General features: G+C 39.9%; 3 protein-coding genes across 7 annotated transcripts in view; 2 read left to right on the top strand and 1 right to left on the bottom strand.

Moving 5' to 3' along the window:
- The window catches only part of LOC148071405 (connector enhancer of kinase suppressor of ras 2), a 63,074-nt gene extending 62,717 nt beyond the window's left edge, over nt 1–357 (bottom strand). For all 4 annotated transcript variants that reach the window (XM_087798963.1, XM_087798962.1, XM_087798964.1 and 1 more), the window contains exon 1: nt 66–357. In XM_087798963.1, coding sequence (XP_087655089.1) covers nt 66–129 — 64 coding nt within the window. In that variant the 5' untranslated portion in view covers nt 130–357. The remainder of the gene's footprint in view (nt 1–65) is intronic.
- Nucleotides 358–2,152: 1,795 nt separating this feature from the next.
- Nucleotides 2,153–8,557, top strand: hdx (highly divergent homeobox). Its single transcript, XM_087799361.1, has 11 exons — nt 2,153–2,259; nt 3,529–3,660; nt 4,024–4,170; nt 4,230–5,342; nt 5,415–5,474; nt 6,313–6,459; nt 7,364–7,532; nt 7,596–7,672; nt 7,739–7,843; nt 7,919–8,041; nt 8,116–8,557. The coding sequence occupies exons 2-11, from the start codon at nt 3,595–3,597 to the stop codon at nt 8,338–8,340; spliced, it is 2,232 nt and encodes a 743-aa protein (XP_087655487.1). The 5' UTR covers nt 2,153–2,259; nt 3,529–3,594; the 3' UTR covers nt 8,341–8,557.
- Nucleotides 8,558–10,693: 2,136 nt separating this feature from the next.
- Nucleotides 10,694–24,074, top strand: rps6kal (ribosomal protein S6 kinase a, like). 2 transcript variants are annotated; one of them, XM_087798965.1, is made up of 22 exons: nt 10,694–11,105; nt 13,523–13,582; nt 13,657–13,773; nt 14,191–14,272; nt 14,358–14,438; nt 14,539–14,618; nt 15,220–15,326; nt 15,516–15,553; nt 15,840–15,982; nt 16,066–16,136; nt 16,215–16,303; nt 17,361–17,425; nt 17,725–17,827; nt 18,779–18,903; nt 19,431–19,553; nt 20,653–20,742; nt 20,825–20,983; nt 21,052–21,213; nt 21,285–21,361; nt 21,464–21,581; nt 22,082–22,222; nt 23,076–24,074. In XM_087798965.1, the coding sequence occupies exons 1-22, from the start codon at nt 11,079–11,081 to the stop codon at nt 23,199–23,201; spliced, it is 2,184 nt and encodes a 727-aa protein (XP_087655091.1). In that variant the 5' UTR covers nt 10,694–11,078; the 3' UTR covers nt 23,202–24,074. The 2 variants fall into 2 exon arrangements, with proteins under 2 accessions (XP_087655091.1, XP_087655092.1); XM_087798966.1 differs by lacking the exons at nt 10,694–11,105; nt 13,523–13,582; nt 13,657–13,773; nt 14,191–14,272 and having other exon boundaries at nt 14,354–14,438; nt 15,210–15,326.
- Nucleotides 24,075–25,132: the final 1,058 nt, after the last annotated feature.

The following is a 25,132-nucleotide window of genomic DNA, read 5'->3' on the forward strand; positions in this document are numbered from 1 at the left end:
CCTGCGAGAGTGGCCCTCACATCATCAACATCATCACTAGCGACTCATCGATCAAAAACGCTCACCTTTCATCCAGTCCAACACCTGCTTTGGTGTCCATTTACTAATAGGTTCCATCACCAACGCCATGGTGTAACAGTCTTTCCAAGGTGAACAGCGCAGGAGTCGATGCGGGCGAAATACAATAGTCACATCTGGAATGACTCGTCGCTGGACAGATGTGAGAATGAAGCAGAGGTTGGCGGTTTAATTCTCCCCATCAGAGCGTGGCCGCCCGCAGAAACGGTGAACAGGATGCGGTGGTGCAATCCACACGCACACACATTGAGACACACACTCCCTCCTCCCTCTCTCGCTCTCCCTTTCTCCCTTTCTCGTGCATTCCCGCCAGCAGCTTCCGAGGACGACCCCTCCCCTCCTCCTCTCTTCTTTCCCCCTCACCCGTCTCGCTGCAGCATCACTAGGGCCACTTCTCATAATACAGCCCAGGGAATGGTGCAGCGCACACGCGTGCAGAGATGATCTGTACATGGCTTGACCAGCGGAGATGACCCTAACATGCGTTCAACGACTTCATTAACACTGTGGTAAATGCACCAATAAAGCATCCGTGCTGCCAAGATATTCAACACATTCAAACTGCCACTGTGGCACATTTGTAACGATGCCTTTCCAACAAGAGAATAATGCACGAAGTTGCGCCTTAATGCGCCAAATCACTGAGAGAAGTTATCCATCTGTGAAGGAGATAATCACCGTTAGTCTGAATAAATAGCGCCCCCTGCTGCGAAACTACAACAGAGGTGACGTCATTGTCCGTTTACTGTGTTAGATTGTTGAATTGTAAACGTCAATATATATATTTCATTATTACAAGTATTCTATTGATGCTAAAAATAAAAGTTCAATATTTGATTAAAAAATATATGGTCTGGCTATTTAAACTAGAAGAGACAATATATTTCAAACAGACAGAACACAGATTTTTTTATTAAATCGTTTCTTCTCAACTTTGGTGTGAACAAAGGAGATTTGAAATTAAATCCTTACTTATTACAATGGTTTACATATTCTAAATGGCTTATCCTAGATGAAAACATTGAAACCCAACATAGTTATAGTTTACCACAGTGCAATCTGCCGGCGTACCCAATTACTTTTTTTTTTATAAATCAACCTTTTGCAACACCTTTATCAACAATCACCCACTATCAAGATGTATCCTAACCATCTTTGTATTCGACCTTAACATGGTTGATGATTAATCGATTAATTGCTTTTGTCCCACATATCTTAAAACGTACAAAACTTGTATAATGGTGTATTTTCTGTTAAACAGTTTCAGTGGCGTTTTGTCCCTGAATAGCATCTTATCAGAGGAGGTTTGTGTTTGTCAGAAGCTCGCTCATATCAAATGACTCTTGCTGCAGGTAATGATCAGGACAAATTAACTGATGGTGACGGTCTCTTTAGTGTTTGCCAGAAATGTTAATGTAAGGCATGTTCATTTCAGGCGTATGGTGCATGTGGTCTGCACCTCCTGACAGATTTGGCAGTCTTACAAAGAAATGAGATTAGAAAGAACAGTCAGTTGGCTCAGAGGTTTGTATGTTGACAGGCTGTTTTATTCATTATTTGTTGGTGACCAATTAATTGTTCTTTCTTATGTTACATAGATATACATTAGGATATATAGGACATATTTAATATCCATATTAGATATTAATATATTATTCATGACATAGTAATAATTATAATTACCTACTTTAATTACAACTTCTACTACTACTATGTTGTGAATTTAATTGAGAATCTTAATAATGTCTTGTTTGTTCGTGCATATCCTTTTTTACTACAAAAAGATTTTTTTTAAAGCCAAGTATGATTTATTTTTTTTATTATCTGCTCAAACTATTCAGATTGAAGAAGAACGATTCCTCTATACAGGATTTTGTAAACATAAATTCAGATTCTGCGACTAAAGTATTGCCTCTCCATTTCGAACAAACTATAACCACAACTTTGTGTCGTTACTAAAGCGTGACCTCATCCACCAGCACCCCAAAGATCAAAGTCAGAGGTGGGCGGGTCCAGCTGCTCCAGCTGTCACAGCAAATGATCTTGAACTCTTATTGGCTCATGTCTGTGTTACGTCACAATCATGATTAGAATTGATGATCGGAGTTCTGATTTCATTGTCTAGCAGGAGGACGGCCGAAATCTGCTGAATTCGAACGGCTGATTTTGTCATCAAATATGGTAAGATCGGTGTTGATTTTACTTTTGATCGACACAATCATGCCGCGTTTCCTTCCTGACCATCTACCGGAAGCACGGTGAAGGGGTGGGATAGTGCCCGGGGTCTGGAAATCACAGATTTGAAGGAAAAGTTTAGCCACGGCTATCCATTTCGGATGCTAAGCTAGCTATGCTATGCTAGCTTGCGGAAGCTAACTCCGGCCTAGAGGCTAACTGCTGCACGAATAAACACCGTGCTTCAAAAACATCCGCCGCAATTCTACGGCTTGTCTGTAGTTACAAGTAACAGTGGTTGGGATTCGTAACCAGGACTATATTCCGTTGTATAGTGTTATATGAGTATTAGCTCCGTAATGTTTTCATATCGAAGGCGGCCATGCGCAGTCAGCCTTTCAAAATAAACCAGCTTGACGCTTATTGGTCGCACAATTTTGTCGTGTCCAGTTTAATTTAAAACTACAACAGTACTTGACTGCCATCACATGACTCTGGATCAATATCATGACCTGTTGTTTTTTTTAATATGTTTTCAGTAGATGATGCTTATAAATTAAATTTTGAGACTTTAATCCAATTTAAAAACACGTTGTATTTATTTTGATAATGAATGTTGATAGGATCTGACGCATGCGGAAAACTCAGAAAATCTCTCTATATATAAAGTTGTGTTTCATTGTATTATTACTGATGTGTATGTGTGTATATATATATTAAACTGTGTTTTATTATGTTATTACTGATGTGTGTGTCTGTGTGTATAATTACACACATCAGTAATAACACAATGAAACACAACTTGATATATATATATACATATTTGTTCACGTTGTGTTGTTTATTTTTTAACATTTTAAGGATAAAATACGGAAGAGTAGTGTGGCTTTCTTATTTGCTAACAAGATGATATATTATTAATTGTTTATTTATCTACACAATAAAGTTTTACCTTACCTTACCTTACCAGCTCTCCCCTCTTTGGTCTCCCACTGAAGTCTCTCCACCAATCCTCATCGAGTGCATTGCCTTTCTTCCAACTCATCCTTTTCACTGGCTCCTGATCAGGCATTATTAATACAATAATACCAGATTATTTTAACCCATATTCACCCAAACATTGTAATTCCTAATACACATAATGTGAATGTCGTGGTTTATGGGTTAACAAGTTATCTAATTGGATTGTTTATCATCTTGTTGTACATGTTGCAATGAGAATAAAAGGACTACAAATACAACTTAATTTACTTTAATATACTTTTCTCTTCTTAGCCAGTACTTCAGGCGGTAAGCAATGTACGCTGACACAGGATGTAGAGTTCCACAATCGTGACCATCATGGCAGCCCCGTTCCCCACCAGTGGCGGCATGGACGCATGGTCACAAAGGCGTGGCCTGCAGACTGTGAGTGTTACAAGGAACAAAATGTTTACAATCAGTATTTAGATAACAGTCTCCATTTTGATTGAATGCTAATGTTAATGTCATCAAGCATTTCAGTGGTTCTATTTTGGTCTGCAACAATTTAACTGGACATGGTTATATTGGAGGTGATATAGTTTTTTTAGGCATCTATATGTCTTTTAAACTAAATAACATACTCCATACGTCTTCTTTCCACTTAAGACAGAAAAGTGTGTTGAAAAAGATGATTAGTATAAATCTGTATAGCCGTAGTGTGAATACTTCTTCTGATACTTTTCTTGTACATTGTGTTAGCTGAAATGTATTTTAGAACTGGCTTATTTATTTACCTCTATATTCCAGATGAACCTGCGGTCAGTATTCACAGTGGAGCAGCAGAGAATCCTGGAGCGCTACTACGATAATGGAATGACAAATCAGAGCAAAGCTTGCTTCCAGCTCATTCTCCAATGTGCTCAGGAGGCTAAATTGGACTTCAGTGTTGTGCGGGTGAGTGAAGAAAGTTTTATTTTACAATTATATTAATTTTTTTTTCTCCATTTTCAAAGACTTGGGTTGGAAACAAAAGACGCAAAATTGCATCCAAGGTAGACCAGAATGGAACAATGACCTATCAACTACCTTGGCATGGACTCCCAGATGGACTCGTGTCCACTCATTCATCTAGGGTGCTACCAAACCTCACTGGTGGGGCTTTTCTTCCTTCGGAATTGGCTGTGGTCCGAAACCTCCAGAATCATGTGAATCTTCTTCCTTCTTCCTCATCCTTTCCCTCGATTTCTTCGTCGCCCTCGCCGTCCTCTTCCTCTCCCCTCAGCAGCGGAAGCAACCATAACACTAGTGACGTCATATTGACCAACATCTATTCTCACAACTCTGTTCCTCGCCCTCAACCTAAACCATCAGCCCCTCCATCTCACACAGAACAGAAACCCCAGTCATATCCTACCTCCACAGGGAAGGACGTAGCTCTGCAGGGCAGACACAGAACAACTTCGTCACCCGTTCATGCCAAGCTTATGTCTCTGCCTCCGACCCTGCCATCACTCACACCTGCCTCAGGGCCTCTAGTCTACACTGCAGTTAAAAAGGGAAGCTTTCCCCCGGGGGATTTGGGCATAAGGGCAACAGTCGGCGTGGTACCTCACAGCTGGAATAGACAGAATTGTAATTCCCAAACACGCCCCTGGTCTTCTTCCACTCAACCTCCAACAAGACCTCAAGCCAACACCCAACCTCAACTACCTGTGTCGCAGAAGACTCTAACCACTCTCCCCACTCAACTCTCTGCTCCAGAAAAGACTCCTTGTATTCAACAAGTGTTCTCTTTGTCAGATAAATCCGAAACAAAAGATGGCAATAGACTGCGGCAGGGTCTTGCGTCAACTTACAAAAGCGAGGAGAGTCAAAAGTCTGTCATCCAAATAGTTGACCGATGTGAAAATTTCTCCATCGCCATTGAAACAGCAAATGAGGATGAATGGGAAAGAGAGGAGGAATTAGCAAACATGGCAGCTCAGACTCACAAACATAGGCAACTGACTCAGCAGGCAGAACCTGTCACAGTTTCAGGCAGCAGATCACCTTCCGTAAGCATGGCCCCACAGGGAAGCAACTCACTCGCAATACAGACCTCAGTATCAAGGGAGTTAAGCTCACAGGTGAGACAAATGAGACGAGTGAATTCATCCTCATACATAATGACCTTATATACTCGTTTTTTTTATCTGCAGACATTTACAGTCAACTTGTCTGCTGCTCCCTGGGTTATCAGTAACTCGAGAAAAAGAACAGTAAGTTATTACCTCTGCCAAGGAGGTCATTTGACTCTTGTGTTTGTTAGTAAAAAGGACTGAAAGGCACATTTGCAAATAATTGGAGAAGATTATTCCATTTAGGTAGTTTTCTAAAACTGCATCAGGATTTCTAAACGGTCCCCCAATAGCAACTTTTTATAAAGGACGTTCATCCTAATGTGCTGACAAAATATGGCATTAACATTCAACACTCCAACATTTTTGTAGCCTTGCTAGGTGATATACTATAAATCAGTTGTATACTTTTTTTTTAATCACATGTAAATACATCCAAGTGAATGTGATTGGTGGCCTGGTGGTAACAACTCTGTGCTTTTACTTTGTGAGGTCTTTGGAGACGTAGCAAGACAAGGTCAGTGGCAAATGTTGATAACTGGAAAAGGAGCACGTGATTCCATTTTTTAGTTGTTTATTTTTTTTTAATTGCATTTACAGGTGTTTTGATGGTTTTGCCATTCACTTCCTAGCTGTGGTGCTGCTGACAATAACTAGGGTGATCCTTAAGATAACTTTATAAAACATACAATGAAATCTAAAAATAAGTAAATGAAGAGTAAAAAAAGAGTACATGTTTGTTTTTTTAATTCAACATTAAAGAACATACCTATGTATAAATGATGGCGGCCCTGTGTTTGGAAGCTTGTAAAATACATTTCTCTTTTCATGGAAGTTGTTTTATTGATTTGTAATGAATATTATGCTTTTTATTAACATACATGTGAACTGGGGACGTTGGTGAGGACGGACATAATGCTTGTTTAATCATTAATTTATTTATTTTTTGGAAGGGTTAAAATGTTTTTTTTTTTATTAGCTTCAAGATCGGACTCAATTCAGTGATGAGGACCTGATCCAGCTAAAGCGCTACTGGGACAGAGGCATGACCAGTCTGGGATCAGTCTGCAGGGAGAAGATCACAGCTGCAGCAAACCAGCTCAATGTGGACACCGAAATAGTCAAGGTGCACTGTGCTCTAGTAAAGATACGCTTTCAGTTGACAGTGATGTCACCAAGAAACTTCAGCTGTTGGTTCCTTTTGGGACATTACACCCGTTCTCAAGCATTTCCTCATGGATGTTTTGGCTAGATTAAGCAGACTTTTGTAAACTGTATCAAGATTTTTTTCACCTGGCATTAAACTTTTTTTTACCTGGCATTAAACAAATATTGCATGCTGATGAATAAACTGTGAGAGGCTTGCTAGACTAAATATAGTACTGTAGCTATAGAACCCTGACCAACTGCTGTCTCGCTTATGTGATACTAGCAGAAATAATAGCATTTTTTGTTATGATGCCTTAGCTATAAGAGTATTCAGAGAAGCCTCTGCAGCTTCTCTAAACGTGCTGTCCACCTGATATACTTATTCCTCATTTTAACTGTTGCTCCTGTCTTTTTGCCATTTACTGTGGAGAGGCCATACTAGTCTCCTGTAAAGCTCCCTTTTGACTCTTGTGTTATACCACTGCTGCCATCCACCCTTCCTGCACTTTCTTCCTCATCTCTCTGAACCTTTACCATTACTCTGACTGATGACCCCAAATGCTTTTTTGTGGTACCTGCATGTTCACTCAGAATTATATCGTCAACTATATATATTATTTAATATTAATATTTAAATATTTTATTCCATTTAAACAATTTTGTGTGCCCTTGCTTATTGTATTTTATTTCCCTGATGTATGTAAAAAAAATTCCCCTTGTGGAACTAATAAAGGAAATCTATCTATCTATATATTTAATATATCATCAGCTAACATAATTGGTCATAGAGATTCTCTGAGCTTGTCTGCCAATCTATCAGTCAGGTTGTAATATGTGGGTTTGATATCATTTACATCCGTTTTTCTCTTTTGTGTTTTAAGACATGGATCAGTAACAGACGAAGGAAGTATCGCCTGATGGGTATTGAAATCCCACCGCCTCAAGGAGGACCAGCAACTTTTACAAATTCACCTCCACGCAATGACTCACCTGTGACGCCTGAACCCGGAGATGACTTCAATGATGAAGGATCTTTCTGTCTTTCAGAAGGTGAGGATCTTGAAAACTAGTTCACACAGAACACACAAGTGTAAACACTGTGTTCTCTCTTAGATGACACTACAGACTCGCAGCACAGGGATGATGATGGACCAGAAGCAAGCAAAGGTGCTCCACTATCTAACAATGTGGTTAGTTATAACAGTTGATGCGATGCCCACTCTTGAGACTCTTTTATAATCAGATTCCTCTTACAGAAGCTAGAGGTTTTTGATGATAATGAAGAGTACGCAGACGTGGATAGTGAAGGTGAAGTTGTGACTTTAGGCCTGCAGCAAATGCAAAACCTACTGGAGTTCAAGGTGAAAACACACAAGCATGAACAGCAAGATGTTGGGAAGATTTTGACCTAATTTAGTTACATGTTGTGTTTTCAGCACGAGGAAGTCCAATTCTTGGAGCATGAGCTTGAGATCCAGAAACAAAAATACTTGGATCTGGCAAGCTTCACAAAATGCCTGTTAATTGCTGTAAGAAATAACGACGTGGAAAGACAGCTGGTAAATTTACTCTGTTCATGAAGTCCATGTTTTTTTTGTGTTCTGTTGACTGAAACCTGTGTGTTTTCGATAAGGAACTTATGGCCAGTTTACCTCAGACATCCGACAGCTGGGAGATGACCATGGTGAGAGAAGAAGAGCCTTTCAATCACACCGACACATGTGGTGACTTAGACGCTGACTCTGAGAGTATGTCTGTCAATAAACACCTTCCGTCTGTCCTGCTAAAGGATGACAGTTTCACAAGTGACGTTACAAAGCCCTCTGCATCAGAGGAGCCACTGCAGGAAGCAGTTTAGTAATTCACCAACATTTCCTTCACACACATTTCCTCACTCTACAGTTGGTGTTGGGACTAAGTTGCTTGACATACTGTAACACTGCTAAAAATGCTTCAGGTCCTGCTCTTGTGGCTAGATGCTCCACACGGTAGAACTGATGATGCCTTTTTCTACTGCACATTTTCGCCTTTCTCTGGTCTCTGTGCAGAGAACACAATAAAGAACCTCAATGATATTGTCGTCATATTTTCTCTATTCATTCATACCTACCGAAAGCATTTTTGAGCGTTCAGACGTGAGAAATGTTTTTCGGCAGTAAGGTAAACATTAACTAGGCGATCTTTAACAATGGGAGCGCTTAAGTGCTTTATTACTATACTGGTTACAAGGTGATATCGTTGGTTTTACAGAGATGAGATTACTTTGCCTGGTGATTTTTAAATTGCCATTTAGATAGTCACCTAGAATATTTTACCAACCAGATATAAAAAATCAGCCAAAGGCAAAAACAAGTAGCCCATAGAAAGTCAAATAATAACATAAACAGACTAGAAAAAAAATAATTGTGTCATCCCATTGCTAAATCAATGGCCAGCAAAAATAAGGATCAAAATAATCTAGATTTAGAAATCCCATTTTAGGATTAGGTATGTAATTTTCAAAACCACATTGGATGGGATCATTCTGATCCAAAAAGACTTTCAGATCAGTACATCTGTATTACCAGTGCTCTAAATGGGACATCACAATGTGGGCTACTGGCAACATAAAGACTTACAATGTACACAGGTGGTTCTTAAATGGTTTGTTTTTTTGTACAACAGATACAATCAACTCATTTACATTAACTATAACATTATTATTATTACATAACATTTAGATAAATTGACAAAAAAAAGGCTGGATGTGCTATAGCTAACAAAGGAATGTTCAAGTATTCAGGGTTCAAAAATATTTGACAGGTTTCATCTTTTTGTATTCAACTCTGGGCTATATTTCACAAGTGAAAGTTTTATTTTTTACTTTTCTTTTTAAAAACTCTTATTTTGTTTTTTGTACAATAAAGTTATCTGGAAAAGTTTTGAAAAACAAACTGATGGTTGTGTTTGACACATAGAACTGGGAATGCATTACATGATCTAATGAAATTTTGGGAATTCTTTCTCTTCGACAATTCATTTTCAAGATTTGATCCTATCAGGTAACACAAATAAGAGATTACCGTTGAACAACTAGCCCACACTTGGGACTTGACATTAAAATATGAAGTTAGTCTACATCAGCTAATGTCATAGCCTGTGGAGACACCCAACTCAAACACTAATTTGGATGGCCTTTATTGAAAATAAGTTTATTTATTAATGATAATTTATCTTGGAAAAGAGAACAAAAGTACTTTCTCCCAGCACATTTTAAATAATAACACAGCCAAGAAAAAACATACATTCACGTGGAATTGTAGCTGTTCATGGGTTTTTGAAAATGAAGGGTATTTTGATCGATATGCTGGTTCTGTCTCCCATTAATGTGGATTATTTCATGGTCTGAGTGGAAGGGTGTCAGGGTGCGGAAGGAAACCCAGGCGCAGAAAGTGTCCGATTGTCAAACTTGACCGATTTATTAGCAGCAGGCAGAGCGATCGTCACAGGTAGTCCAGGAAATATACATCAGACAGGTACGATATCCAGAAAAACAGGTCAAGGGCAAAGGCAGGCAGAAGAACGAGAAGACGTACCAGGGTACAAACCGGGATGGCGAAACAATCTCGAATTGGGAGGCTAAAATGTGAAACACGAACCAGACGAACACGGGACAACAAGTGTGACGAACCGACAAAGACTGAGGGAGAGTGAGCAGAATATGAAGGCTGCCAGCAATCACTGGCAGCTGCAGAACACAAGACAGGTGGAGACAATAACAATCAGCAGGGGGAGGGACCGGAAAGGAAACTCACAGACACAGAAGGGAGCAGGTTTCAAAATAAAAACAGGAAACACCAGAGAAAGACAGAGACATAACAAAGGGAGGGGGGTTCTCCTTCTATAAGGGTTTCCTACAATAAATATACATAAGTGAAGTGTTCAAACTGTGTCTGTCTAGTTGTCCTTTTTTAATATGGCTGGCATCCTGTCCAGGGTGTCCACCTCTAAGTTGCTGAGACATACTCCAGCACCCCACAACCCCATGAAGTGGGAGAAAAATCGTGATCGTGGGCTTCTGAAACCAACGAGGCATGATCTGCTACATCCACACACACGGACTTGTGGGCGGGAAAGGAACAGCTGTGGAGAGCGTGGATGAGCTTTAAGCCTCTTTATTTCACTCGGACTCCCAGCGATGCACGGTTTCACAGAGTTCCAGCTCCATCATGGATCGACCAGGTTCGGGTAACTGTCGTCGCTGAGCATCACCGCTGCGTCCGACCCTCGTCATCCGCAGCCTCACTGTTGGACGGGGGAAATCCTGAACCGAGTTGCGTCACATATACGTCAATAAACTCATTCACAGACGATCAGGTACCACAATGGCCGCCATATTCGCATCAATGGCAGAGTAGCGGTTCCTGTCGCGTATGGTTCAAGTCATCGGCATTTACCGAGCCACCGATCGCATCCCTCCACACGCCCGCGACCCTGCAGCCTCCAGCGGACCCTCGGAGCAGAAGAGTCGGACTTCCACCCGCGGAGATACACAAAGTGGAGCGGGTGTCTATGTGGACTACGATGCCTTAGATTTAAGAGGATTTCGGTCACAAGATGGAGGTTAACAGCGTTAGCAGCGAGGTGAGTAACTTGTTTATTCGATCGTGTTTTGCAAGTTGTTCCGTCAGAAGTGAGGCTTCTATCCGCGTCACGACTTGCACCGTGATGCATGCTAACACACTTGCTAACGCTAACAGCTGTGGAGATGTAGATGTTTATTTTTGTGGCACCGGTCAAGCGAAATAGTTCAACAAACTGCTGGACTGCGGTGTTTTTTAGCAACACACCACCCTCTCGGATAAAACGACCATCTATTTGTATGCGCTCACATTGTCTTGGCGTGACCCTAGTTGTTATTAACACTTGTTCAGATGAGTTTGGTTTTCAGTTAGCTTAGCGTGTGCAGCGTTAGCATATAGTTAGCATGCTAACTGATAGATTGCTGTCCATAAACTTGTTACTAAGCTGCTTAACTTGTTCATAATGGTCGTATCATAACATGTTTATTATTTACATATAAATTAAGCTTTAGTTAACGATGTATTGAAAGTGCTACAGTAAAGTAAAAATAAATCAGTAAATGAGTAAAAATCTACAGTAAATTACAAGTCGTCCTACTTTTTCGACTAAACCTGTTGAGCAGCTGTGGTTAACGGCGGATCACCAACCATCAGAATCACGTGTTTAAATTTAACTCTGTCCGTGTTAACACTCATCAAACTCAGAGTCTGCAATGTTTTTATCGTTAATGTAAATATCTGCACTTTAGTAGTCAATAATACTGCAACATATGTACCTCAACATTGTTATTCGTCGATTATTAAAACCTAGATTGCTTTCTCCACTCATAATTTGTCAATGCCACCCTTATAATTGTTATTTGTATTTCTTTAATGCTACTATTAAACAGAGTTTTCTTGTCAACTGAAAAAAAAAATGTATGCAGTCAAACCCCAGTTTCAAATCTAGTGTTTCTTTATAAGAGTGCCTTTTCAAAAGCTAGACATTTTGAAATAACTTTTTATAATACAATTCCACGAACATTTTTTGCAAAACTACGTTTACAAATATAAGTAAGTAAGTAGTAAATGTATTAGCCTCTCTAACTTCATTCTACATAATTTTAAGGAACTTTGTGTTTAGTGGGGGAAAAATGCAACAAAACTAGATTCTGTTTTCAAGTGCAGCGAGGTCAACCCGACACATGAAACCTCCTCCTCTCTAGGATAGTTGCGGTACTATTTACACTAAGTCTCCTAGCCGTGTCTGTAGAACTGCTGAAGACAACGTTCTGAACTTGATTAATCCTTCTTCACTCCTCTAAAAGCCCGTAAATGTAGACCATTTCAGTTTCTGTGATGACAGTGCTGTGGCTGCATGAATCGGTGAGGTCATTGTTCCGTTAACCTTTATGTACCCTGCACGCTCTGTCTTTAAGCATATTCTCTTCTCGAAGCTTGCTACACCAAGAATAGCTCTTTAATTGGACTAGGCTGTATCTACTTTGTGTCAGTTTTTGACTGAAGACAATGTTTACTTTGGACTGGAAGTGAGTCACTCAGACAACGGGTGATGCAGCAGGTGCACAAATGAAAATGGCTTGTATCCTCTTCAAGTGTAGGTTGTACTCCCAAGATGAGCCACAGCAAGGTGGGAGTGAAATTTGAAGTGTGAATGATGACGGAACTGTTGCTGTTGCTTTGGCCAGCCGTCACAGATGCACCACTTACAGCCTTGTGTTGCACCGGACTAATCTTTTGATGCCAAAGTGAGAGTTTTTCATTTGTTTTTGTTTTTTATGTGGATCCTAAACGCCCGGGATTGCTTGATGGTCTCTTTTCTGCGGATGTACGTGAGTGTATGTTGCTGGCTCCACCCACTGAGTGGGCTTGCATAGAGCTATGACTCATCCCCTCTCTTCAGAGGCCTGATGGAATTCAACACACACACACGGAGTGAATCCATCATGCCGACTGAGCATTAGCACAGAAAACGGATGTATGCAGACGTGGATGGCATAAGCGTGGTCAGTCATTAACTGTTTACAGGACATTGTTTGTGCTGATGAGCTGTTGAAAACAAGCGATTGTTGGGAAAGACTTGACATTTGGGGCATTAATGAAAGTGAAGTTATTTTAAATAGTGTTGGAAATGCATTTGACCACACCAACGAGTCCTCCAGAGGCTGAGAAGAGTTTTGACCCAGAGCCAGTCAGACATGTTGTTTTTGCAGCAGCCAGGGATTAAGCTAGAATGCTAATAATGACAAGCTCTAAAGGAGCAGGATGAGCCCTGGACATCACGATAGGCAGAGAGAATACACTCCGCTACACTCTTCAAGTTCAGAAAGTGGTGGCATGTGACTCACCGATTTCATCTGTTGATTTTTCCACATGCATGTGGGCGTGTATCAGTCATAGTCATGTTCGGAGCTGATAAATTCTGCGTTATTCATGTGTTTACGAATGTCCACTTATGATACTTTTTGCCTTTTCCAGGTCAATGGACATGAGATCATGGACGAGCCGATGGAGGAGGGAGAGTCTTACACTCACTGTGTAAGTAATGGACTTTATGAATGTCAGATTGTCTACCTCAGAGAAGTTTAGTACACTCATTGCTTTGCATGTAGGACGAAGGGGATTATAAGGAGATTCCTATCACTCACCATGTAAAGGAGGGCTGTGAGAAGGCTGATCCATCTCAGTTTGAGTTGCTAAAAGTCCTTGGTCAGGGCTCTTTTGGCAAGGTAAGGACTTTAACAACATTACTGTCTCAGGCTGTAGCCTGATTCCTATGCACAACATATGTGTTCTGTGACTGTCAGAGGAGGTCATGGCAAAGATAAGATAAGACAAACTTTTTTTTCACAAAAAGTAAAATGAAAAAATGGGAACGACAAGTTAAATAATTGGACCAGAATTCTTGAGCGTTTGGCACATATGCAGACTTATTTAGTTATTGGTTGCGCACACCCATCGTGAGACATAGGTGACACAAGCATTGAGGAGGCACTCATGGAGAGTTGTGTAACTCACAAAAAGAGACACATACTTGAAAAGGATACAATGTACCAACAAGCCACCACAGAAGACAAACTTGAACAACAGTTATTGCTCGTAACAAGGCTCACCTCTCACCATCTTTCTTCCCATTTATTTCACAGGTATTTCTGGTTAGAAAGATTTTAGGTCCAGATGCTGGTCAGTTATATGCAATGAAAGTTTTAAAAAAGGCATCTTTGAAAGGTACTGTCTGTTATTCAGCCTTTTACTCAAAAGTGATCCCAAATAACATGGGAATGGTTGAATTTCTCCCCTTGTCATCTCCAAGTCAGGGACAGAGTTCGCACTAAAATGGAAAGAGACATTTTGGTGGAGGTCAATCATCCCTTCATAGTGAAATTGCACTACGGTAAGTAGCGTTTGAGTGTCAGTCAAGGTTGGGTTTTCATGTTATTTACTTTGTGACTGGTGTAATTATCAACTTTAATAAAGTCTATGCTCACTTTCAGCCTTTCAGACGGAAGGAAAACTGTATTTAATTCTGGATTTTCTCAGGGGAGGGGATGTATTCACTCGCTTATCCAAAGAGGTAAGCCCATATTCTGCTTCTTTAATCTTGTTTTCTAAGTGCAATTAGATATGTAATGTGATATATTTCCTTTAAATTGGTTTCAATGTATGCTTTTATTTAAGACCCCATGGGATTTTAGGAAAATTTTAGTGAGTAAAAGGTAATTATTCACAGATTTAAACAGGTCTGTGATTGGGGACGTTCAAAAATTCCAATAGCAAACCATGTCCGAAAAGTTTTGATATTTTTAATAGTTTTCATACAATCGTAAATAATATAGACCAAACATGTTAATTATATATTTACCACTTTATTTTTCAAATGTTTTCAATGTATCTTTCATGGCAACCCACACAAGCCCTTTTAAAATGTATTTGGGGAGCCCAGTTAAAGTGGAATTTTTCTCTAGACAGATCTGAAGGTATCTGAAAGAGCGACAGCTCCAGGAAACTTTTTACATCACTTATATTTCCTCTCTAAAACATTTCACTGTGTGGCAGTTATAGCCTGTTGTCTGTGGTGACTGAAGCTTGATGTTGATGCTGTGCTGTTTGTTTCTGCTGCTGAATTGTGTCTTCTTTCCTGAGTTCAGAGAGTAAATTTGTCCAGTTCTTATCAGGTTATGTTTACAGAGGAAGATGTGAAATTCTACCTTGCAGAGCTGGCCTTGGCCCTTGACCATCTGCACAACTTGGGCATAGTTTACAGGGACCTCAAGCCAGAGAAGTAAGATACTCACCTCTTTCTTTGCATGTTTAAGGTCAACCTTTCAATGCAAACCTAGGGAACCGTTGACATTTTACAATTCAAAATGGTTCTTGTAAGGGTTTTTGTTAGGCTTTTGTGAGGAACCGAGTATTTAGACAAAGTTCACATATGGCATGGATATATAAAGATGTACATCTTGTGTTGCAGCATCTTACTTGACGAGGCTGGACACATAAAATTAACAGGTAAGTTGCTTCTCCTTATTACTTTTTTTACTACTCTATCACCCTTTAATCAAAGCATGTTCTAATCTTTTTTTTGGTGTAAACAGCTGTTGCCAAGTTCTTCTACAGCAGGGGTCTCCAAACCAGTCCTCAAAGGGCCGGGGTGGTACAGGGTTTTTTTCTAACCAGCACCCCCAGGCCCTTTGAGGACCGGTTTGGAGACCCCTGTTCTACAGCTTTCTCAATCACACATTTATTCAGTTGGTGTCATCATCAATAAAGTCATCCATCTTCTCACTGTTGACAGATTTTGGCCTGAGCAAAGAGTCAGTAGATGCTGATAAGAAGGCGTATTCTTTCTGTGGTACGGTGGAGTATATGGCCCCTGAGGTGGTCAACAGGAGAGGACACACACAGAGTGCTGACTGGTGGTCTTTAGGAGTACTTATGGTAAACGAACAATTTACAAGCTCACCATTGTAAACCACAAGAAACCAATGTATTAATTATTTTTAATCTTTTTTTATTTGCAGTTTGAAATGCTAACAGGGACGTTACCATTCCAGGGCAAAGACCGCAATGAGACCATGAATATGATTCTCAAGTAAGATGAGAAATTAGAACCATCTAGTTACAAATGTGTCTGGGAGTTATTGATAACCTCTGTTGTTTTTACTGACAGAGCAAAGTTGGGAATGCCACAGTTCTTAAGTTTGGAAGCCCAGAGCTTGCTGAGAATGCTTTTTAAGCGGAATCCTGCAAACCGATTAGGTAGGAACTGTTTAATAAGGAGTACTGATTGTTTAAGCGCTTTGTGACCCTGGTCTAGAAAAGCGCTTTACAAATATATTTATTACATACATGTTTTCATCATTATCAATTGTCATCCTAAAAATAGAAAAGGTTTAAAGGTTCCTTACAATTTGACTTTTTTTTACTGTCGTACAACCAGCAACTGATTTCTTTGGAGCATATCGAAAGGGAAATTAACTTTTTATTGTCAGAATTTACATGTTTTAATCCTTCATCACAATTTTGGCATAGGAAGACTAATCAAAAACAAACTTACACTGGTTGGATCTCAATTTTGTGTTTACACCAGCCGGAGTGTGAACAGGAGAAGAATTAGTTTGGCTGCGCTCTAGCAAATCATGCAAAAGAAGTACATTTCATGCACAAGTTGCCAATTCCAGCATCAAGAAACAATAGCTTGTCGACTCCGTCCTTCTATCACTATGTCTTGGCTCTATAAACATCCTCACAGGTGCGTTCAGGTTCACTGTACTTTCTTTTGGTCAAATTAACAAAGGTCGTTTAGCTGGCAAGATATTCAGAAATTACATTAAAATGTTGGATTTATTTTATTTCAAAGTTCAAAATGTATTGTTTATTTAGATGACATCAATATAATTTAAGAGAAAATGTATTGATTTTTGAACTTGCAGGCAACTTGCTGTAGATAAATGGCTCTTTAACATTGTCAGCAAGTTTTAGCAATAAAGTTAGTGAAAAAGGGATGACCAGAGTAAAATTGATAAATGTTTTTGTTGACATAATTTGTTGCATGTAATTCTCTTGAGCCTTCTTAATTATTCCAAAAAAATGCAATCAAAATTCATAAGAATGCGTGATATTTATTGTGATTTATTGAATAAACTATGTTTAAAAGCACACATTTTTTGTATTGCTGTTACAATGTGACAATTTTTCATTTCCACACACTTTTAAATTCCCCAAAAGGCAGTTCATCCGCTCATATGGACCGTTCAGAGCCGTACAAATAGAACATTCCTTGTTAACTGAACTGATGTGACCTCTATATCTTTAGGAGCCGGACCGGACGGAGTGGAAGAGATCAAACGCCATGCTTTCTTTTCAACCATCGACTGGAATGTGAGTAGACACACAGTAACATGAATTCTCTTCTAAGCTCGTGTTGATGATTTATACCTCACTCATGGTCGGTGAGAACTGGCTACAAGTTTTGGCCGCACCGTTCTCCGTGTCGCTGTGTGTGCCGGCAGATGGCCAGACCTCGCTGTGTATGCACTAATGCGAGTGTTTAAGAGCCAGCAGGGCTGTGTTGGCTGAGTGTGGGGTTAATCTGAGAAGGGGCTTCTCTTTCACATATGCTCCAACAGCCAGCAGAAATGTGTGGTGTCTGACAGGGATGTGTGTTGTTGTCATGGCAGAAACTTTACAGGAGAGAACTGCTACCTCCATTCAAGCCTGCGGCAGGTAAACCGGATGACACCTTCTGCTTTGACCCAGAGTTCACTGCTAAAACACCTAAAGGTTAGTCGGCACACTTTCATTCAGAAGTGGCTACTACTTCCTGTTTCAGAGCTGCTCATGGTGCAGTTCCAGTAAATCGTTATGTTGTCATATCTAGAATGTAATGCTATACAAGTGCAAGTGCTATACCTGATCAATGGAATCGTGAGATCATGCATGTTCATATGTGATCTTATGGCACTATATACAGTAATAAGCAAATTATTCACACCTCTTTGTTTTTTACTAACTGTGTAACTTATCAACTAAATGTTGGCTTACAATTGTTCTAGGATACAATACCAATAAAACTTACTTACTTACTTGCAAACTATAACATTCAAGTGACACTGTATATTGCTGTCAAGGAGCTAATGTGTTTTCAGTGGATTTGGCAGCAGCGAGAATTCATGCAAGTGAATGTAGAAACTTCCAAAATCTCTCTAAAGATGATCACAAGCCTGGTCACTTCGAAATGAGATTATTGCTAAACTAAATCAAATGGAAATACTTTTTTTGGGTTGATGTTGCTTTTATACAAATGGAAGACAAAACCTCTATGGCAGAGGGAACATGTAGGCAATTGATCTGAACTTTTTTTTACTGTCGTACAACCAGCAACGGATTTCTTTGGAGCATATCGAAAGGGAAATTAACTTTATATTGTCAGAATTTACATGTTTTAATCCTTCATCACAATTTTGACATGGAATTTCTCCAAGTGATGCAAAAAGACTTCAATCCTCGTTTGTGCCTATCATGGAATCAAGCCTGTTCCAGACCGCTGCTGCCACCTGCTGTCCCATTTAGCTCATTGCTCTCAAGGATAAGTCAAAGCTAAATCTAAAGCTTTGCAGAGTTGTGCGTGTATAATAATATCGGTTAGAAATACATTGATTGTGTTTGTTAAAATTGTTTTTATATTTATTGATCTTGATCTTAACTTTTTAACGCCCTTTTGTCTTCATTCAGACTCTCCTGGAATCCCACCTAGCGCAAACGCCCACCAACTTTTTAAAGGCTTCAGTTTTGTTGCTCCGGTACCAATGGATGAGAACAAGAGCTCACCCCTGCTCAGTATACTTCCGATAGTTCAGGTGATTCATCATTAACTCTACTGTAAAATCTTGTTTGATTTCAACCTGGAGGATCATTGCAACCAAGATCGCGTCACTAAACTAGTTCACTACAGGAGTTTATTATTGTTGCAAAATAAATAATCTGTCAGCCAACCTTTCTTTGACCTTAATGAATCTGATCATCATTGGGCAGGTGCGGGAAAATTCCTGATGCAGAGTGTCAGCTATTTATATCCAATGGTAGTTCCATTTAAAAGAAGAGAATTATGTTCATTAGGATTAAAATGAAGGGAAGACAACATGACTTCAAAATGCTTGGCATGATGAGGCAGATGAAACCACAGTCAATACTTTGGTTTAGTAAGGGACAAAAAAACAACCTCCTCACTAATGCATTTAAATGGACCAAAGATATAAACATTAGGATTATCATACTGTATTTCTGCTGGTACTTTGACATAAGCTGCTGGAAATCTACTGCTCCAACATGAAAATACAGTTTGACTGCCGCTGTAAAAATGTTGATCTAGGGTTTCTTCCTTCAGATGCAAGGGGGTTCAGCCAAGTTCTCAGATCTGTACGAGCTTCAAGAGGACATTGGCGTCGGCTCCTACTCTATTTGTAAACGCTGCGTACACAGAGTCTCCGGGATGGACTATGCTGTGAAGGTGAGGAGATAATTCCCTGTAAACTCATCATTATTCTCCAGTACTGGCAAGAAACAGAGTGCAGGTCAAAGTAATTGTCTACAAAGCACAAGCAATTGCCAAAGTTCATGTTTGTTAATGCCCTTACTTTCAGTTTATTCTTCACAGTAGAGTCGTAACTGTTAGTTTGGACTTGAATGCTATTGCTAGTACTTTCTTCTTTTCTTAGTGGCGTCATAGCTCAGATGGTAGAGTGGTTGCCTGCAGTCCAAAAGGTTGCAGGTTCAATCCCAGCTCCAGACAAGCTTGTGTCGTTGTGTCCCTGAGCAAGACACTTTACCCTGATTGCTCCTGATGGTAGACTTGGCACAGGTGTGCAGCCTACTCCCATCAGTATGTGTGAATGGCTGTCAAAAGCACTACCGAATTTCCCCTCGCGGGACAAATAAGGGATTCTAAAAGCCACCTACCTTTAATACATCCAACCACAGATTAATCGTATAATTTTCTGTTGAAGAGAAAGAAAAACCATGAAACAATAAATATACTCAATAAAATGTAAAAATAAAATGCATATAATGTATATCCAAATGTATGTAATGGACTATCTGACGTATAAAGAAAAGTAAGAAGAAACAAATAGTTCTACAGTTACCACCTGTGATGCCCAGTGCCCTGAGGGCTCTGTGCAGTGACTGGCCCACAAAACCTCTGCAGCCTACCTCAATTGGCATGCATCTTGCTTTCCTGCTCTCGACAGCCAATGACCAGATGTTGATATTTGTTCCTCTTCCTCCCACCCAGACGGTCCTCCCATGCCCACTGTCAGCTCCATGATTATAATTTTCTTGGTTAATGAACAAATAAAATAGAAATAAAAATAAATTCACTTGAGGTTTTTTTTTTCTGAAAGTGCAGCCACATTTTTATTTCTGTTAGTGCTTTTTTAGGAAATTGTGGATTTCTCATAACTTGCTCAGTTTTATCAACACACCAACAGAGGGCAGCACACTCCACCTTAAGCTGAGAAGCCACTTTTTAGAATATTAAAATGCTGAAAATGCTTTTTTTTTTCTATGTATCCATCAATTAAGTTTTTATGTATTTCTTTTTTTTTTAGATTATCGACAAAAGTAAGCGAGATCCATCTGAAGAGATCGAGATCCTGATGCGATACGGGCAACATCCAAACATCATCACTCTCAAAGACGTCAGTACTTGTTGTGTCATGTCAGTACATCTTATATCATGTTTCTCACGCATCATCTGGTGTGTGTGTGTGTGTGTATCAGGTGTATGACGAGGGCAGGTATGTTTACTTGGTAACGGAGCTAATGAAGGGAGGAGAATTGCTGGATAAAATCCTTAGGCAGAAGTTTTTCTCTGAGCGAGAAGCCAGTGCTGTGCTCTACACCATCACCAAGACTGTTGACTACCTCCACTGCCAAGGGGTGAGGAAGACCAGCCCACAGTCAGTACTGCTAAGTCCTTTTCTAAGTTCTCTTTTTCTTTTTTTAAGGTTGTGCACCGAGACCTGAAGCCCAGCAACATCCTGTACATGGATGACTCGGGAAATCCTGACTCCATCAGGATCTGTGACTTTGGCTTTGCAAAGCAGCTTCGAGGGGGCAACGGTCTGCTTCTCACACCCTGCTACACTGCCAACTTTGTGGCACCCGAGGTGAGAAACACCCCATTTATGATGAAGAAGATGATTGAAATAGACACTTGGCTTTGTGTGTCCTCATGAAGGTCCTGATGAGACAAGGCTATGACGCTGCCTGTGATATATGGAGTCTTGGAGTTCTACTCTACACAATGCTGGCAGGGTAATAGTTAATCTTTCTCTCACTGATTTCCCAACCAAACCTGCTTGTATCTCATTCTTATACATCTCTGATCATGTTTTCTCACTTCGTTCTGGTTCTCAGGTATACACCGTTTGCAAATGGGCCAAACGACACACCAGAGGAGATTCTACTTAGAATTGGCTCTGGAAAGTTCTCCTTGACAGGAGGAAACTGGGATACAGTGTCTGACACCTCGAAGGTAGATATTGATTACCAGTTAATACATTGATTTTTCCGTTTCATTTTTTTGGATGTCAAAATAAATGAAGGTTTAAGGTCAAATTACAAGAGAGACTTTACATTTTGAATAAAGACATTTGTATTACTCCACAGAGCACTTTGAATACAGGAGCTTTCATCCTTAAATTTTCTGTCATAGAAATTGAAATTAAGTTTGTTGAGTGGACTGGAATTTAGCTTTAAAAGTATCACAAACGACAATGTAACACTCTCAACACAGATGTTTGAATGTTCTAAGGAATGGTCTAAAGTAACCAAAAACGTATTTTTTTTTAAAAATGTATTCTTACCATGTAAAAACTCTGGTGAGTAAACTACAGACGTGTCAAATGATGTCACTCTGAATCACCACAGAGTTCCAAGATGCTACAACAACTGAGGGGAAAAAGGCTTTATGACTCGCATATCATGTGAGGTTTAACAGAGCCAACACATTTTGACAATGTTTGTTCCTTCCAGGAACTTCTGTCTCATATGCTCCACGTGGACCCTCACCAGAGATACACAGCAGAACAGGTTTTAAAGCATTCTTGGATCACCTGCAGAGACGCGCTGCCACACTTCCAGCTCACGCGCCATGATGCACCGCACCTTGTCAAGGTGAGCGCACAAGCCCGATCTCGACATTGAGATAGAATGAAATAATTGTATATAAAATAGGTCACAATTTTTAAATGGTGTTTAGATATTTAGGTTAGTATTTTACTCTTTGTAAACATTGCTAATATAAATTTAACTGCTTTATTATGTATCAGGTTTTCATTAACTGGAACAAAATGTAAATCTTGTGATGAAAATGTTTAACTCATTTGGCCGAACAAAGATCAAAACGAAGCACAATATTTAGCAAAGGTAGAAAAACATGGATCATATTTTAAGCTTGAACTGCCTGTTTTGGGGTTTTCATTTCAAAAACAAATTATAAGTAACTCAAAATCTTCTGCACCCTTTGTTATTAAGGTATATTTATTACTATAATAATATTAAAATGTCATTTTTTTACTTGTTACTTGTTCACCAGACTACTATATATAATGTAGAGACAACCTTTTCCTTGATTCTCTGAGACTCCTGTGCTTGTCTTATGTGTCTTCGTAATCTTTTAATGTATATATTTTATTGGGTATTGTTTTGATTGTTTAAGCGCTTTGTGACCCTGGTCACAATATAAATTACTTACACACTTACTTTTTACTAGTTACGGACTGATGACGCTTCATGAATCAGTGTAATGTTGTTCAGAGGTCAGTAGGTGGCGGCATCAGTTTAAAAATGATGTGATGTTACATTAGAACAGTTGTTCAAAACAAAGGGAAATAGTGCAGAGACCGCCATCTAGTGGGCTCTGAAAATAATGACACTGCTTTATGAAGCTTCATCAGACCATCCCTACTTTTATACACACACAAACGAAGCACTGCTATAGCAGTAAACTCTGTCTTCTGGTCTTTAGGGAGCCATGGCTGCAACCTACTCCGCTCTGAGCCAGAAGACCAGTCAGCCAGTGCTGGAGCCTGTGGCTGCGTCCAGTCTAGCCCAGAGACGCAGCATGAAGAAACTCACCTCAACAGACATGTAGAGAGACACTGCTCGGCCTCCAGTTTGAAACCTTAGCTGGACTGTCATATGCAAACTCGGATAGATGCACACCAACATCCAAATAGTGGCCAGTCAAACCCACCGTCTCCCCTCTTTTAATTTTCAGTCCAGTTATTATGACATCCACATAAACACACTGGACCTCTGGGTGAGGACGGAAGCAGACGAGGGGACGCACATATCTTTGACCACCAGGGAGACGGACGTGTATTTATTTCCTCAGTTTCCTTATGCACTCGCCCGCCGCGCCTTTCATTCTCTTCCACGAGAAAAAAACGCACCAGCTGATGTTTTCCTTCACTGTGATTGGCTGATGCAAAGCTGCTTCAGTTAAGTATGCCCACCTCCCCCACTGCTGTTCATCTTCACCCCCACTACGCTTCAGTCCTGTTTGGTTTGCTTTAGTTTCCCTCTGGTATGTGTGTGGACCAGGAAATGGTGGAGCTGTGAGTCGCTCACTGTCATCTACCGGCATAAACGCATGTGTGGCCAGAAGCTGTGTCTCCCTGCAACCGCCTGCCTCCTGTTACGACTTCAAATCAGTGAAAAGAGCTGAAGAATTTAATGAAGAAAGCATTTTGTCTCAAATGATAACAAAAAATCGCTAAGAGAGAAAAGTAAAACTCGGAGATGAAGAGCATGTGGGGGAGCTGTGAGGATTCCTCTGGGACTCTTCTGTGACCAGAGAAGCTGAACTAAAAAAAAAACTAAACATTTCCATGGATAACTAGAAAAGACATTGTGGAAATTGTATGATATTGTATTTATTTCATTTGATTTTTAAGATTATATTTTGTTTTTCAAAGTTGTGTATATATGGACATTAAAGATCATTATTGCATCTTCAAAAGAATTTCTTTTTTCACCTCTTTGTGCAAAGTTCTTCTGAAGCAGCGTTGGTACAGATTGTGGCACAACCAAGTTCCAAAAAATAGGCAGAAATCCTAAAGAATGTATTTTCTCTGTTGTATTATGCTCTCTGGGCCTTGTCTGCAAAAAAAGCTTTGACTTTGTCTGTTTGGCTGTTTTGAAACGTGGGGAAAAGTGGGGTTAAACTCAGAAAGTAAACTAAAGCCATTGCTGAGCAAGCAAAAAAAAAAATTAAGGTTCTGGCTGTAGGCTGAGGTAGTGGGAAGAATTGGGTTGATGGATGAAGAAAAGAGATACAGTGAGAGAAAACAGGAGAGTATAGAGTAGGGCAGAAGAGTCATGGAGAGATCTGTTGACATGGTGGTGAAGGAGATCCTGGATCCAGCACAAGCTCCAAAGGTGAAGCCCTGGACCTCCGGGAGAGATGAGAAGAAAAGTGTGGGTTCAAACTGCAGGTGATGAAAATAATGCAGAAATTAAGAATACATAGAGAGAAAGCTTGTTGTCTAAAACTCGAAAAGAAATTTGTAGGTTAAAATAAGTATTTTAAATTGTATTCTAAATTCTACTGGAAGCCGATGTAAAGAGGACAGCACAGGGGAAATGTGTTCGCGCCTCTTAGTCTTAGTCAGGACACGAGCTGCAGAGTTCTGAATGAGCTGAAGATTCTGAGATACTTTTTAGAACATCCTGACAGAAGAGAGTTACAATAGTCCAACCTGGAGGTAACAAAAGCATGGATGAGTTTCTTAACAGCATCCAAAAGAAAGAAAGTGCCTGATTGTTTAGATGTTACCGAGGTGGAAGTAAGCACTTCGTGAGATCTGTTTTATGTGCGAGTTAAATGATAAGACTTGGTCAAAGCAAACACCAAGATTCTTTACAGTGGTGCTAGCAGCAGGAGCAAGTCTATTATGATAATCTAGATCATTAGTTAATGATTGTCTGAGATGTTGTGGACCAACTAGTAGAACCTCAGTTTTGTCTGAGTTCAGTAAGAGTTTTGGGTCATCCAGGACTTGATATCTGTAATACAGGACA

This window comes from Callionymus lyra, chromosome 9 (assembly GCF_982586985.1).
Source record: "Callionymus lyra chromosome 9, fCalLyr1.hap1.1, whole genome shotgun sequence".
Classification (NCBI taxonomy): domain Eukaryota; kingdom Metazoa; phylum Chordata; class Actinopteri; order Syngnathiformes; family Callionymidae; genus Callionymus; species Callionymus lyra.

What these genes read in the sequence shown, in the direction of transcription:
- hdx (XM_087799361.1), top strand. Translation starts at nt 3,595, where the DNA reads ATGGCAGCCCCGTTCCCCACCAGTGGCGGCATGGACGCATGGTCACAA. An exon ending in CTCCACTATCTAACAATGTG is followed by an intron (nt 7,673 to 7,738) that starts GTTAGTTATAAC and finishes TTCCTCTTACAG; the next exon opens with AAGCTAGAGGTTTTTGATGA. An exon ending in AAAACCTACTGGAGTTCAAG is followed by an intron (nt 7,844 to 7,918) that starts GTGAAAACACAC and finishes TTGTGTTTTCAG; the next exon opens with CACGAGGAAGTCCAATTCTT.
- rps6kal (XM_087798965.1), top strand. Translation starts at nt 11,079, where the DNA reads ATGGAGGTTAACAGCGTTAGCAGCGAG. An exon ending in GAATCCTGCAAACCGATTAG is followed by an intron (nt 16,304 to 17,360) that starts GTAGGAACTGTT and finishes CTATATCTTTAG; the next exon opens with GAGCCGGACCGGACGGAGTG. An exon ending in TTTCAACCATCGACTGGAAT is followed by an intron (nt 17,426 to 17,724) that starts GTGAGTAGACAC and finishes TTGTCATGGCAG; the next exon opens with AAACTTTACAGGAGAGAACT.